This window comes from Hirundo rustica, chromosome 2 (assembly GCF_015227805.2).
Source record: "Hirundo rustica isolate bHirRus1 chromosome 2, bHirRus1.pri.v3, whole genome shotgun sequence".
In the NCBI taxonomy this organism is placed as follows: domain Eukaryota; kingdom Metazoa; phylum Chordata; class Aves; order Passeriformes; family Hirundinidae; genus Hirundo; species Hirundo rustica.
Genome location: NC_053451.1, coordinates 85,803,545 through 85,820,255, shown reverse-complemented (window position 1 = coordinate 85,820,255; position 16,711 = coordinate 85,803,545). Strand labels below are relative to the sequence as shown.

At 38.6% G+C, this 16,711-nt stretch overlaps 1 protein-coding gene across 1 annotated transcript in view; it reads right to left on the bottom strand.

Annotated features, from left to right (window-relative positions):
• The window catches only part of OCA2 (OCA2 melanosomal transmembrane protein), a 166,996-nt gene that overhangs the window by 29,216 nt on the left and 121,069 nt on the right, over positions 1 to 16,711 (bottom strand). The window contains exon 22 of the mRNA XM_040055440.2: positions 7,843 to 7,936. Within this exon, the coding sequence (XP_039911374.1) occupies positions 7,843 to 7,936 (94 nt within the window). The remainder of the gene's footprint in view (positions 1 to 7,842; positions 7,937 to 16,711) is intronic.

Genomic DNA, 16,711 nt, shown 5'->3' with positions numbered 1-16,711 from the left:
TTTTTTCTTAAACTGGCACCTTTTTGGATACTAATAGTGGCTATTACCATACCAAAACAGTTGTGCAAAGCTGCACTGGAATTACTAGACCATAATCTCACGTTGATTGAAAAGTAGAAGGTAATTCCACCATCCTGCAGGACTTGGACAAAAGGAAGCACTGGAAAAAACAGAACTTTTTAAACTTCACCAAGAACAAAGGCCAAATCCTGCCCAGGGGGAAGAAAACCCCTGCAACAACATCTGGGGACAGCATCCAAGGTGCAGCTCAGCAAGGAAAGCTCTGGAGTAGTGATCTTCATGTGAGCCCATGGGAAGCTCAGCACCTAAGACAGCCAAAAGCCTTTGTGACTCTATGGAAAGGGAAAGATCTCTTCCAGTGTGAATATTTCTCTGTTTTTTTCCTATGATCTTAGGATTAAATACTACTCCCATGACCTTATCCCATAATATAAAAATGACACATCTGAAGGATCACTGCTTCCTAAGGAGCCCAACACTAGATCATTGTAATTGCATTTTAAATGTCCTTTATCAAAATCTTTGAGGATGAAACACACAAAAGAATAATTTCACAGAATTTAAAGGCTAAAACCATACTAAAATTTTAATACCTGAATCACATAGCCTTATTTTACGATGAGTGAGATGACAAGTATTTAAATCCCATCTCTCTTTATTGGAAACTAAAAGCTAATCCAAAAGACTTCACAGCAATAAAAGAAGAAAAAAAGTAATACTTGTACGTCCACGGGCCAAACAATTCAAAGTTATTAGTTCTACTCAGAAGACATAGGAGTATTTTAAGCTCCATGAAAATTTCACAGTAAAGATAAACCATGTTTCAAGCTGGAAAAGGAAATGTACTCTTATTTAAAGGCTCAAAAGACTACTTTTCACTCTTTTTTCTAAAAAAAATTAAAAAAATAAAAAAAGATAACTCCATATTCATTCACACTTACACTGTTTGCAGACTTTAAATAAAATCAGAAGAAACATTAAAAAAAGTCAAACAGCCCATAACTCAGGAGATATTCTTAAAATGGTGTGCACCACAGTTGCAGGAATACTTACTTTCATGGGGTTTGATTCAAGCCATGAAAATACTTAAAATAAGCCCCATTTATTTTATGCAACTGCCACAGATGTCAATATAATGTTCTTTTGAGAGCAGTCATTAGATCAACACTGACACTTTAAAATATTGCAATGATTGTTGTTGGATAGCTCAAAGAAAAATGGCATTTTTCCTAACAAAGCCAGCTTAGAACCTAATAATTTAAGGTGAATATAGGCTGAACTACCTTTCTACTGAGTTATCAGCTGAAAGTTGTCTATAGTTTTTGCCCTTTCTGTCATAACAGGATTTTAAAATCTAGATGACATTGGTTAAACTCAGTTCCCCTAATCCAATAGATATTTTCATATGCAATTGTTTTTGAAATTTATTATTAAAATGAGCTACCAAAAATCCCTTCTAATATTTTTTTACATATGTAAAGAAATTAATATAAATGTAAAAAGAAGCTTTAGCAAACCTAAGGGATCTAGATTTTTAAGGATAGCAATATTATGAAGGAAAAGTAGTGAAAGTCTCAAATTTGCCCATGTATTAATGTAAGTTTGTTGAGAGTGCTTTACTCAAGTGCTGCATTTGCAGTTGTTTGAACAGAAGAACTCTGTTATCATGTCAATTATCAACATTAACCCAGGACTATTTAGTCCTCCTTATTGATCAGAAGAGTGGTGGGAAGTGAGATTGAAATAATTGTTGCATCATAATCATTAAATCTTTTCTCAGCAGTTCATAGAATCTTCCTTATGTACTTTGAACGTCCCCAGATTCTATCTTCTGGAGCTGCACAGTGGATCAGAAAGTCCACAGGTGAATTGAGTTTGGGTATTTTGATACCCCATTTCTCAAAATCTCCATCACCAAAATTCATACCTAAAATGTAGGGTTGGTTTTATTCTGACCAGAATCAGCTTTAAAAAAACAACAGTGTATTTGTGGCATAAAGTGGTGTTAATAGCAAGAAAATATGAGAAAAAGACACTAAATTTTCAGGAATTAAAAGGACTACAGCTGTTTAACAGATAACACAGTAAAAACATTTATACAGCTTTACAGGGTCAAATTTTTTTAGTTACTTTCTGTAAGTTCTGTAAACAGGATACACAGGAGCTACCAAAGAACATCACATTTGGTTCTCCCACGTACATGAATGACAGTTCTCATGGGAAGCACTGTTTCACAGTCTTTGCATCTGAGTGCTCTCAAAAACAGATAAATAGGATATCCTACTGAAAACATTTTTGCTGTGAATACCTCACAAAACAAATCCTATGATAAAACAATTTTTTTTCCTAAGCTATTATCAGAAACCAATATTTTGACACTTCCAAATTATTTTTGTTCCCAGAGAAGATAGAGAATATTAATTCAGCTCTGCAGATGGTGTATGATGGGAGGGCAATGACAGAAAAATGCCAAACCTGAAAATATGCACAATGCCTTCTGGCATTCTATCCAGTTAACCTTACAACTGTAAGTCTAAATTAGACTCTTAGGCTCATAACCTGTTCCTCTGGGCAGTCTGATTTCCTCATGTATTAAAACATTTCTCCCACATTCTTATCCCATTACATAGAGTTATCCAATCCATTCTTCCCATAACCAGCACTTTAATATAGGCACAATCAGCCAAATTTTGTATGAAATAAAACTGGAGTATTTCCCATAATGTGCACTTTATATTTTTGTCAAATATGTTTATCACTTTTCTGTGATTCATTTTTTCTATTACATAATACATCATGGACACAAGAGGGGTGATTCTGAATTACGACGGGATGAAGGAACATAAGTTACTTTATATTTGAAAGACTATCTTTATGAGGTTATAAATGCCTATCTTACTGAGAAGATTAAAATCAAGTTGTAAATTGCATTAGCAAGTAAAAAAATATTATTAAAGCTCCCACAGCAATGAGAACTTCTTATGTTATGGAGTGGGAATCAATTTTTTCATTGGGAACAAAAAGATTTCTGTACATTATTTTCATGTTCCACAGGGTGGTCTGACCTAGTAGAATGCTATATTGCAACAAACAAACTCAGATATATGTTAGTAAAAATAAAAAAACTATCATGAAATTAAGCATCTGGATTAAAAGAGGCCTCTGCAATGTTATTTATCTTGTTCCTTGAGAAAAATAATGCTCTGCTGATTATTTTACAGTCTGAATTTATATAAAATCATTATGTTAACCTCTAGAATTCATCCAGGCAACAAGACTACAATGTCATTATCTGACCATTTGCCAAGAGAAAAGTACTCTCCTAGATTTGAGGTTTTCCTTTATGTTTAGCTCTTATTTATGTGTATTATTTCTTTGATAACTAGACTAAAATCATAATAGGAATATTATCTTTCCCTGCCTTCTGCTTACTCTGAAATGCTGTCTCTGAGCAATTACCTTCATATTATTAACATATCTGATCTTTTCTACAGGGTCAGGACTATAAAAATAGCTGCACTTCTGTCTAGAGACATAATGATCGTTTGTTCGCTCTGATGTTTGCTTGTTCCATTGTTTACTCTTGATCACATACAGCATATCCCACTGCTCTCTGTCTCATTTTCCAAGTCCCATGGACTCACAATTCTTTCTATTTCTACCACTTAAATACTTATCTTTGTGTCTACAATGTAGGAAAAGTATAAGGATTTGAGGGGAGAAGAGATATAATCACACTCATGTAATATAAAAAATGAAAGAAACTTGGATATACACTGAATAGCAAATTGAACAGGAATTTGATATTGCCTAGGTTAACAAAGAAAAGGCAAATAGCTCCACATTCTGTATTAAATCTTATATTTTTTTAAATGTGAAAAAATAGGAGGATTGTTACTGGAATATCATGTTCAGCTCTGGCCTCCTAAATTACTAGAATGATAAGGAAATATTAGGGTATATCTAACATATTTTTTGCAGGAGGACAGATAGAACACATAAATACAGTTTGATGAGAAAGTTTTTAAAATGGAACAATAGCATAATTTGGCTGTACTGATTCCAAAAATGCAAGAGCACCTTTAAGGAAATTATTATTATGAGCTTGCTCTTCTCACAACTTCCAATTTTGTTTTGTCATAACATTGCTTTCTTTCCTTATGAATCTGAGTTATTCCAAATGAATCATCCAGTGGCAGTCACTGATTATTTGCCTTCAGATTTCTGGGGCCAGTTAAAATCTGAATCTCTAAGTGGCTGAGCTTGGAAGGCACTAGTGGGACTATTAAGAAGCCGGGAGAGCAACATCAGTGACTGGTCTCCAGCAGGACTTAGGGCAGTTGATCACACTGAGAACTTCTGCCTTTTCCACAGCCTTTGTCAGCAGGTCCTTTCCCCATTCAATGAGGCTCATATGTCCCTTATTCTTCCTTTTGCTGCTGATATACAAGTAGAAGATCCTTTTTGATTTTCTGCCATCATGTCTAACAGACTCAAAGATAAAAATATTTTCATGGTGATAAATTAAACTTGTTACAATAGTGTATATTCTAAATGACATGTGAATCTTTTTATTTCAGTGGAACATAATGTATAATCAAAAAAGTTCATAAGGTCTGGAAACAGCAAGTAGAATTCGTGGCAACCAAAAGATCTTTTCTCATAGGCAATCTTGCTCCTTCCCTTATGAGCACTGTTCAGAGAGAAGTGCTTTCTATATGCGTCGATGGGCAATGTCAGGGAAGGGAACAAGGTCTGAATGCATTCTGGGTAAGACATTTGGTGACCCTTGCCAGCACATTCACAGCCAGACACGCATAGATATGACCTGGTATCTCCTCAACCAGCAGTGTACTCTGAACACCAGTCCTGCTTTAAGATGCTTCAACATAGAGAGGGAGCCCTATTCCTTTCTCTCTTCTTTCTCAGTATAATTTTTCCCACCTAAATGCCATCCTACAGCACAGCACTTCCAGTACATGGGCCTGAGTTGTTTGGATGGTGCAAATGGGACACCTGTCTCCCCCTTACATCCATCTGTGGAGGACCATGTCCTTGTGGCAGTAGGACTCTTGATCCGGGAAAAGATGCAATTAGTTGTTGTTCTGACGGGGAGGTTTGCCCAGGAGACTAGAGAGATTTCTGAAAGACTATAGTACTCATGGTCATACAGCCTGCACCTACCCAGCACAGGATTTCTTCTGAGGAAGGCACTCCAGAGAGAAGCACAGCAAGCTGGTAAGACCACAGCATTCTAGGCAAATTATCACACCTGGCCACATCTGGCTGGGCAGCAGAACAGCGTTGAATAACACATCTGCTGGGTTGCCTCTGCTACCTTCTTAAAAAGAGAAGAGGACCTCGAACTGCACCAAGTGCCACTGTGCAAAGACACACAGAGGAAAGGTCATGAGCCCACAAAGCCGCTTACAAGCGAGGAACCTGCTCCTTGCCTTCTTCTCTCCCTGCACAGAGAGTCATCATGGTGCCTCTTGCCATGAGGAACCCACAGCTTCCACAGAATCTCGCCCTCTGTTGTAGCAAGGTACACTTACCAGACATGCTTATCAACCCTGTCTGGAATTCCTCTTACAGACCATTGTGTCAAAACATGGTTTTCAAAAAAGCTGCTTCTAGCAAAAGCCCCCCTTAAACATGTTTGCATGATTTGGCTTAGCATGCAGCTAGGAAGGAAGTGTGTTGGAAGTAGAAAACTCTGCTGTATGCACTAGGCCACTTGAAACAGACGTGGCATGAGTTTCCTGTACAGAGACACTTGGGAAGGGCAGAACACCACCAGCTCAGACTAATATAAAGACATCTTAACAAAATTTAGTCAGCAGCATCATCTTCCCATACAAGGTATCCATGATTTTTCTCTGGTGACTCACAGGGGTTTGCAAGATGAGAGGGTAAAAATCTGTGTCTCTACTGAGAGAAGCCTTGCAGAGGACCCCTCAATGGGGATGTGAAGCCTACTGAGTCATCCTGGGCAAATAGGGAAGAAATGTAGAAAATTCACTTTGTACTTTGAGGCAACCTTCATAAATAAAAACAAAATCAAAATCCTCAAGGGACATACAAAACACGCCCTGATGCCAGGAGAAGCCTCAAAATATATTCAAATTGTGGACACTTGACTGAAACAAATGTTTTCCTAACACAAATTGTGAAGAAGCTCATTATCTGCCTGCTCAGTGATTAAAAGGCGGCCAAAAAAAGTGGACTTTTATGTCCTTTCTGCTAATTAATATCCACAGCTATCTCCTTGAGACTACTATGGAGTCTGTTCTCACATCTTTCAAGGTGGCTACAGTCTTCCCAGTAATTGCTTCCACCAAAAGCACATGTATAGAAGGCAATTTCAAAGCATCTGTCTACTGTCTTCAGGCTTACCAAAGAATACATTCCAGTAAACACTGCTGAAGAGATTAGCCAGGTTTTCCATCTTTGTTTTCTCAGTCAGTTTCATAGAAGTTTTAAGAACATTTCATTACAAAATCTACGTAGAGGACACACTGTTAATGCTACATACAAGTTACATCTCCAAATTCTGAGGTCAAAATCTGGGGAAAATCAACAGTGCAATCCACAAGTCCATTATTACTGCATCACCATTTCTTTGTGCAAGGGCTTGACTTCCAGGAATCTGTTAGCTATTACTATGTACTACATAACACTGTTCTGTAGTCTCAAAGATCCTGACAACCAAGACTTTGATCTGATAGGCATCTGCCTTTCTAAAGCATATCATCAGAAGACTATGGGTGGAGAGCTAAATTTTTTCTATGAGTAGCACATCCTCATAGCTTGAATTTTAGCAACAGCACTTTGGACTACCTCTCTTTTTAGGGATATCATTGTCTTGGCTCTAGAAAATCCTGTATGATTAATCATATTAATAACACAGATTTGAGGGCTTTGAGGTAAACAGTAGAAGAAAGCTGATAAAGCTGAGAAACTATAATAAGCAATGTAAAGAAAGTAAAGAGAAAAAATAAATTGTTGTGAGCTTAACAGTATCCTTTGCTCTAAATATGCAGAAAAAAGAAGCAAATTATATTTTAGCTAAATCAACTACACTTTAAACTTGAACTTTGTGTTTTGTCCTCAGTTTGCCAGTTTCCACTTACATCTTTCAACCACAGTCTCAAAAACTGGAAGTATTTGGAAAAATATTAAATTTTTATATGCATTTAAGGGACCTCTGTCCCTTAAAATCCTGCTGATGAATGACCTGCAAAGAAAACTCCACGATTAAATAATCTATTAATTATAAATTAAACAATTATTAAGCAACAACTTGAGTTATTACTGGCTGCTCATCACACTTTCATTCATAGTTGCTAAGCAGCTGGTCAAAAGAAGTAATTACTTTTAAGTAAATAGTTTACTTGTGGGACTATGTATAAAAATCAACTCAGTCTAAAGTTGATTTTTGATCTAGGGCATTCCAGTTTCTCCTGATAGAACATCCATGAAAATGTGCAGATGAGAAACTAGGTTTAAACTGCATTTTACAATAAAGAAACAATTTACAGTTTCTAAAAAGCTGAAGATTGAGGGTGAACAAAACAGGAATTTTGGAGGCTTTGTTTCTCCTGGAGTTCCACTGTGCTCCCACCAGCTTCATGCATTCTATCAACATTATACAGAAATAAAGTGATCTGCCTTCCACTGGCATTTCGGTTGCCAAAACCAAATTAGGAGCACAAGTCTATTTTATAGACCCTTTCTCTAGATTCTTCTCCTTAGAAGATTCATTGCTTGCCTAGAGAGAAAAAAAAAATCAGATTTAATGTAAGAAGTTTAAAATGGTACCTGAAGAACTCCATGAAAGAGAAGCCATAACCATGCTGTTCAGCAATTCCAGCACAAACAACATTTGCAGATGCTCCAATCAATGTTCCATTACCTGCAGTTCAGAAAACAAAGACCAGTTTACAGTTGTGCTCTCTTTCTTACTCTTCCTCTGTTTGTTCTGTGTGAAACTCCTAAGATGAACTCATTACAAAAGAATGTATAGGCTTGGAAAGAAAAATACAGTTAATAACTCCACAACCTATAAATAACTTCATGCTTTGAAATATAAGCCTGGTATTATTCCTTGGTTTTACTCGGGCCACAAAAATAAGGAAGGAACATAACACCAGAAGAAAACAACACCAGAGACCTACATTCAGATAAACTTGTTGTTTTTTAGTTTTACGTAACTAGAAGGTGCCATCAGATGAGGTGAAAAGATTAGATAGTTTGAGAATGCTAAGAAAAACAGATGACTTTTTCCCTAATGCCAACTTGATATTGACAATGTAGTGGTTTTCTTTATTCATAAACTAATTAATTTGTAAGATTTGTTTGGGTTTTTTTGGTTTTGGTTTTTTTTGTGTTTTTTCTTTTTTTTTTTTTAATAAGAATTTAAGACACAGCAAGTGTGACAATGGAGGAGAATGGATCTGTTTCATATCTCTCTTCTAAGGAAAAAGGATCACAGACTTTGTTTACCTGATCGTAATGGTTCTGCAATAAATAAGGAAACATCATTTCATTCAGTGAACTTCATCAAATTGACTTGTACATGCCCCCACAGTGGAGGAAGACAAGAAAGAAAGATAATTTGCCACATTTATAATGAACATCTAGCCCCACTCTTCTCAAGCCTTTTCCAGAAATTAATTTATTTCTTCATTTTCTCCAAACTTTTAGCAATCTGGCAATGTAAAGAAGTCAGGTGTTCAGAGCTCAGGAAGACTAACCCATTTTCTCTCATTCCCATGAGTCATACCTCAGACTTATACATGGTGCATACTTGACTTCCACAAAGCAGATGGCTTCTGCAAATGTTTCTGATCTAAGGCACGATTCAGAAAGTGACAGTGACTCCTACATGCTGTTCTTTAACTGAAGTTTTGAACAAAGGAGGTAACAATCTAAGAGAATTTTTTTTTTTAGTACTTTGGTAAGTCACCCCTTTTGCCATGTAGTTACTCTTCTTACATTGGTTCTGTTAAAAATTTTAGCTCCATAGAAACCCTTCTGGTCTGACTTTGAGAGAAGCAGATCATAATGTAATTAATGCCCCGGTTAATTGTTTTGATTCAGTAAGTGTTTTAGGTCACCCAGAGATCAGTGTACCAAAAATTATCTCAGAATAAAGGCAGAAGAATTATTCCTTCCAAAAGTATTCACATATGGTACTGTTATGGCCTTCTGCACCTTAAAGTGCACATAAAATTAGCATAAGTCTAAAAATATTCTTTAAAAATCATATAACACTCAAATTAAAAAAACATAATTTGCTAAAATTCAGGTGTTTTTGACTGGTCATTATAGTAACAGACCAACAACTTTGAGGAAAAACCAAACCCCAAAAGTCACTCAGACCTTTTTAATTATTATTTTTGGTTGATTTCATGAAAGCCAAACTTTCCAATAAAAAGCTCTGGTATTACGAAAAGTTTTCTAATTGAGTCCAAAGAAAATGCATGATTCTTATTTATTCCAGGATGGTCAGTTATTATCAACACACATTAGGCAACAAAAATATTTTCATCCTGGAGCAGAGATCTGAACAAAGGTATCTATTGTCTCAGGTGCATGGCCTAAACAAAACCTATTAAGAACCATATACTGGTTTTATTTCTCAGCAGCAGCCTCAAACAGCTCTTGAGCAGATGCCACTATGGAATAAGAAATATTGGAGGTTTCTTGAGATGAGAAAAGCATTCCACTCCCACTCCCTCTAGTCCCAAACAGACATTTTATTTTGTATATTTAATTCTCCCTCTATGGTTTTTTAAATTCCTTTTCTTTTTGCTCTCCTAGGAGCTATGCTAGATTATCTGCTTCCTACTTGCTGTTTTTAAGGCTTTGACATTGCCAAGGAGCTGGAGCTCAGTGCAGAGATCCTGCCTGTCTCTGAGGAGTTCTGCTGATGTTGGCAAAACTACACATCAATACAAGGGTGTATCCTTATTGATCATAAAACTACTGTGATCATCCTTGTGAGACACCAAGAATTATTTGTAACCTTAGCTTCTTTTCATACACAGAAAACCATCCCTAGACGTGTTTTAGGTGAGGAGAAAAAAAGAGTTATTAATATCATAAGAGGAACAGAAGCCTTTAAAAAATAGTGTCTAGCACTGGTCATTAGGAACATCACAGCTCGCTTCCCTTGCCCTCTCTCTCTCTTTGCCTCAAAGTATATCCGAATTACTTTAATGCATGTTTAAAAATACAGAACTGAACTTGGAACAACAGCTTTCCTGGTAGGTGCTGCCATGAGAAAGCCAAGACACAAGGCATGCGGCTTAATGTGAAAACAGAACAAATTAATACAGCTGATGTAATTAGAGGAGTCAGGAAGGAACACTTCAGAAATTTTCAGTTCCAAACTAATCACTAGTCTACAATCCAAGCATTTCATAAGAGATTTCTGCTCTATGTGTAGCACAACCAGTCATCACTCTCAGAATAATGTTACCGCAGACAAGGAATACAGCTCTGGCTTCAAATTAAAGAAATGAGACTGAAACTGCACTTGTCCCATGGCTCTGGCTAGATACAGTCGAGATCTCCAAACAGCATGAGCTCTCCTATACTGCATGGGCTATAGTAATGCCTTCACATAATGAAGTATTATGGAAAGAGTTTCTGCTTCAGCAGTGAATTGATTTCCCCAAGTAGATTTCATTTGAGAAGAAATTGTCACCTTAAATGTTATCTGTGAGGAGCAGCATTACTTTTCCATTTGTTTGGAGCATGTGTGCAGTTTAATTAGGCACTGGCTCAGCAGGCTTCAAAGAACTGCACTCAAATTAACAACAGAGGCAAACTTTTGTTTCACATCCCAGGAACATCTGTCTCCATGACACAGGTTTTACCCAGTAGTGAAACAGCAGCACCGTGACCCTCTCAACCATGGAAACCTCAAGACTAGGTTAATGGACACAGAAACCTATACATCAAATTCCTTCTGATGGATGTAAATTAAGAGTAAACATTTTTTAGGACTTCAACCAGTCTTGACTTCATCTTCATATCATCTGCAATCTTAAGAACAGTACAGCTTAAAAAGGCTCCTGCTCGCTTGTTCGTATGCTCAAACCAAAATAACACATGGGTCAACAGTATCAACACATTGCAATAACCAATCTGTTTTAAGGATTCCTATTGTAACTTAGTTGATGACTCCTACTCACCTTTTATCACAAGCCAAATGGTTACTGTGAAACTGGATTCACTACAACAAATTTTTATATTTCTAATGTCAATAGTATGTGATATCCATGAAGTAAGTAATGCATTTTATTCTAAATATCTGTCCTTCCTTTTATTCTTGACAGACTACCTGTACAGTTGTCAATATTAACAATGCTTAATAGTTCATGAAATCAAGAGAGATTTTTTTTCTTTATGAAAAAATAGTATTTCTAATTAGCTGCTGTAATGGTTTTAATTTAATAAAACTGGGTAGAAACACTAATTAATTTAGGGATTTTAGTGTTAATATTTTTGTGGGAGGGAGAGATTCGAAGAAAAATAAACAAAGCAGGCTTAACCTTAAAAATGAACAAAAAATTATTTTATTAACACACACACACTAAAAGAATAGACGAGGAAAAAAAAAACAAAATCAGAATTAAACTTTAAAAACATGCTACTTTCTTCTTACAAACTGTTAACTTTCTTATTAAACAACATAGAAAGAAACAACTTAGGATTTTCAGTCAGTTTCACTACTTAGACATAACTACACATTATCTTAGGAGAAGAGTCCTTCCAAAATCTTTTATGAAGATGTTTGCTACAAGACAAAACAGTCCAGTGCTGTTACACATCTGCTGCTGCCCGGAGTTTTCACAGACTGTGATGTTCTATCTGCAGAGCTTCTCAGTGTATTTGGGGTATTATTTACAAATACTTCTTCTCATCTAAAATTATCTTTGTCTCAAAAGGCTGAGACCTCCTTTTCCGACCCAGGAGCGGGAATTTTCAAAGTTCCCAAATAAATCTCTATTACACCAGTCTTTAATTTTGATTAGAATAGCATTCTACCCAAAAAAATAATACTAAGAATGCTGCAAAGAACAGTTCATTTCTTCATAATTTACCTTAGAAGAGTCCGGTTAAAAATGTCCACTTCTTCAATCCTATTCCAATATTATTAGCTCTTTCACTTCTCATCTGACTTCATGCAGTGTCTGTTCCATGTACCTTCTGTTTTCTTCTTTCTCTCAAGGAAGAATTATGCTTTAAAAGTTCTGTATTTCTAAGAAAGGGTTAAATATTTTGCCCGGGCTTGCAAAGCCACGTGCACACGCTGAGCTGGTAAAAGAAACCGGCAAATGTCTCTTTTTTCCACCCCTCGGTCTCATCTGAGGCAGCCCAGCTCAGAGTTGTTATGGAGCTGCAGGCTTTCTTTCTCCTCTGCCAGCGGTGATTAAGCTGGGCCATGTTTTGGCCCCTTCTGCCGTGGTCTGAGCACATGGCCCCGCGCTGCCGAGCTGCAGCTGCCCCTCTCCCCTGCCCGCCAGCGAGGGAAAGGGGCTCAGCCGGCCCAGGCCTTCCCCGTGCGGGCAGCGGCCCCCAGACCCCGGCCAGGCCCGGCCCGGCCGCCCAGAGGGGCAGCAGAGCCCGGCCCGGCCGGGCCCGGCCCTAAGCACCTTACCGCATGGCTGATCACCGAAGCAAGAGAGAGGGCAGTCTCAGCAGATTAGTTTTAAATGTTCCTTCCAAAGTCACACTGACAGTTCTTATTGGTCAACTCAGCTGCCACTATCCCATACTGCTTTCTGATAGGTCCTTGTCCTCCTCCCCCCAACTTACATCACGGTTAGGGCAGGGAAAAAAAACGTTTTACATTTCCCTTTATCTAGAAAACAAAATGGTGCTAACCTATGATAGCTGCTTATGCTACACAGAAGAGAACATCAGAGGAATCTTCACAGATTGAAATCCTTTTTCCATGGAGCTGCCCTAGCTTTGCACAATCATTTCAGAAACAAAGTAGAGGATCTTCTAACTGCTTCTGTCTAGAAAAGTGATATGAGTTTCTTTCTGATATTTCTCAAGCCAAATAACTTTGAATATCTTTAGGGAATGTGAAATCAACCCCAAGACAGTATTTAAGAGTTTTAGTTAAAAATAAATCTATCAAGAAATATCCAAGCCCTACACACTAAAATGCGCCTTTTCATTCCCAGCTTAGAGCTACAAGCAGGAAGATGTTGACAAGGTTTGGTAAGCCAGATTTGACACCTGCACTATCCATCAACCCTGTTTCTTCCAGCCTTCTTCCATTTGTAGTTCCTTCTCCACTACCCAGCACTCAGCTATTGCCCTTTGCTGCATGGCCCCTTCAGAGACTGCCAAATCTGAACCCAGACCTTGCACACCACACACAGTTCACCTCTCATGGGCCAGACAGCCTCCGCCTCAGTAAACAGAGTTTGCCCAAGTCACTATAACCTGCAATGCACTGAAAATCAATGCTGGGAGAACCGATTAGGCTTACTGAAACAAGGGGCTGGGAAATCAGATTAGATCACAGCAAGAAAAGGGAGAGAGTTTGAATCAATAATGTGCATCCTCAGCTATTGATTTTTACTTGTCAGCAGCACATCTATTATATCTAAATGATGTTAGTTCTCAGGAGTCTCTTTGGTATTGCCCCCTCAAGAGCAAGCCTAACCCTTTTGTTTGCTTCATTAATATGTTTGCTTGGAGAATCACCTTAGAGTGACTGGCAGGATTAGTGTGTATTACTCAAAGCACTGAGAAATCAAAGGGAAGGGATTATCACTAATAAAGCTGTTTGGCCTCGCATGACCAGCGATCATAACAGTAACTTCCTTGAATATAAGTGAGATAACGCCTTGGGTAAAAACCAAGTGGATGGCTAACAAAAAAGTTTGTTTTGCTGTGAGAACTACAGGTCATTTTCCTTCCACATGCCCTAATAGTGGAGAACAAACTATACCCGTACTTAACCAAGAGGCTTTCTACATTTTCTCTCTTCTGTATCTCTTGACAGCTAGTGCAGAAGGAAAAAGACCAACTTATTTTCATGCCAATGCAAGCTCTGAGAACAGCTTTTCCCTAGCCTTTAACAAGCATCTGTGACAGGGCCAATTTTACACAGGACAGCTGTTCTGCTTCGTCCAGACTCTTTCTGAAACAAGGAGTTTTCCAAAAGTCATGAATAATTTTAGTGTGAGGATTTTCAGCCCTGCTTTCTGCTGAAATGAACCATTCCATTACAGTGTCAAAGCAAGACTTACTGAAGGAAGCCAGATCCTTGCTTCCAATGCATTTTTGAAAGAAAATCCTGCGCAGTCTCCCATATAATTTATGTTGTAAAATAAAGATAGACTGATATGCTTGGCTTGCTTTCCACAGCATATTCTCTACGTAAAGCACAGATTAAGCAAATTTAACAAATCTGTCTGCTGAAATGAACACTGAGCAGTTATCATAGGTTGGCACAATTTTTTTTTCTAGATACAGAGAAATTGTGGCAGTGCAAGAATTGTTTTATCAAGTTCTTAAGTAATTTTGTAAGTTTTATAAGAAGTTTTATGTTATGGTTCATTCCACTGTGCCCACATTTTCTGTAACGGTTCCTCCCCTATGAGTTTGCTGTATAGCAAGTTGCTTTATGTCAATCATCCCACCCCCCCACCTATCCTTGCCAATCCCCTCTCCCCCCCACTCTGGGGCATCCTGTCTGTCACTTCGGGACCCTTCCTGGGACTCAGGAATTTCCCAGGAGAGGCATCGAGTGATAGGCTGGTGCCTGGGAAATCCCCTTTTCCCCCCTTGTGAGTGGTCTGATGTTTACAAGTGGACACCCCCTGTTATCCCCCCAAATTCCCTGATTTGCTGACCTGTTGTTGCCACCCCTGAATCCTCCCCCGTTTATAAGTTCGGGGAGGGAAATTCAAAGGCACTCTCTCTGGGCAGTTGGAAGAGTGGCGGAGCTCCTGCCGCTCGGACTTTAACAAACCATCATTAAACCTGCCTAGCAGAGAGTCAACCTTTTCACAGCCGCAGTCACATTGCAATTAAGGCCAGCCGCCGGTGAGGAACGGAGTCCCACAGGAAAAGGTTGCCGGCTTGCAACCCTGGCTGAAAACGCTTTGGGCGCTGTGCAGATCTGAGCCAGCCAGGGGCTAGCACCTGCCAGGCGTGGGAGGACACAGCCACAAGAAATGTAAAATGTTTTTCCCTGCCCTAACTGGGGCGTGGGTTGGGGGGGCGGGCAGAGGACAAGGACCTATCAGAAAGCAGGCTGGGATATTGACAGCTGAGCTGACCAATAAGAACTGTCAGTGCGACTTTGGAAGGAACATTTAAAACTGATCTGGAGCTGACCGCCTCTCTTGCTTTGGTGATCGGCCATGAGGTAACATTGTGGTCGGGGGCAGGGCCCGGGCCGGGTTGGGCTCTGCTGCCTCTCTGGGTGGCCGGGCCAGGCCTGGCCTGGCCAGACTTCTGAAAACTGCGGTTGGCATGCAGTGGGGGTGGGGAGGCCCAGGTCAGGCTCTCCTGCCTCCGGGGGCCGGGCCTTGCCGAGCCCTCTAAACACTGCTGCTCGCATGAGAGCTGCCCAAGTGAAGTCTTTTTTTTGCAGCTTACTAATAGCTCTGAGCTAGACCGCCCTAGGTAAAACCGCGGGGTGGAAAAAAGAGGCATTTGCCGGTTTCTTCTACCAGCCCAGCGCGTGCACGTGGTCTTTGCAAGCCCAGGCAAAAATTTAACCTTTTCTTAGCAATACAGAACTTTTAAACCACAATTCTTCCTCGAAAGAAGAAAACAGAAGGTACATGGAACAGACACTGCATGAAGTCAGTTAGATGAGAAGTGAAAGAACTAATAATATTGGAATAGGATTGAAGAAGTGGACATTTTTAACCGGACTCTTCTAAGGTAAATTATGAAGAAATGAAGTGTTCTTTGCAGCATCTTAGTATTATTTGGGTAGAATGCTATTCTAATCAAAATTAAGGACTGATGTAATAGAGATTTATTTGGGAACTTTGAAACCCCTGCTCCTGGGTCAAAAGGAGGTCTCAGCCCTTTGAGACAAAGATAATTTTAGATGAGAAGAAGTATTCGTAAATAATACCCCAAATACACTGAGAAGCTCTGCGGATAGAACATCACAGTCTGCAAAAACTCCGGGCGGCAGCAGATGTGTAACAGCACTGGACTGTTTTGTCTTGTAGCAAACATCTTCATAAAAGATCTTAGGACTCTTCTCCTAAGATAATGTGTAGTTATGTCTAAGTAGTGAAACTGACTGAAAATCCTAAGTTGTGTCTTTCTATGTTGTTTAATAAGAAAGTTAATAGTTTGTAAGAGGAAAGAGGCGTGTTTTTGAAGTTTCATTCTGTTTTAGGGGGGTTTTTTCCAACTTTCTTTTTTTTCTATTCTTTTAGTATGTGTTAATAAAACTATTTTTTTGTTCATTTTTAAGGTTAAGCCTGCTTTGTTTATTTTTCTCCTAATCTCTCCCTCCCCAAAAAATATTAACAAAAAAAACCCTACATTAATTGGTGTTTCTGCCTGGTTTTATTAAATTAAAACCATTACACCAGTTCTGGTTTTGATTAGCCTTATAGAAGACAGCCTTCATAGCTTTCATAAATTTTCAGTTTCACACTAAAGTAATACAAATTTGCCT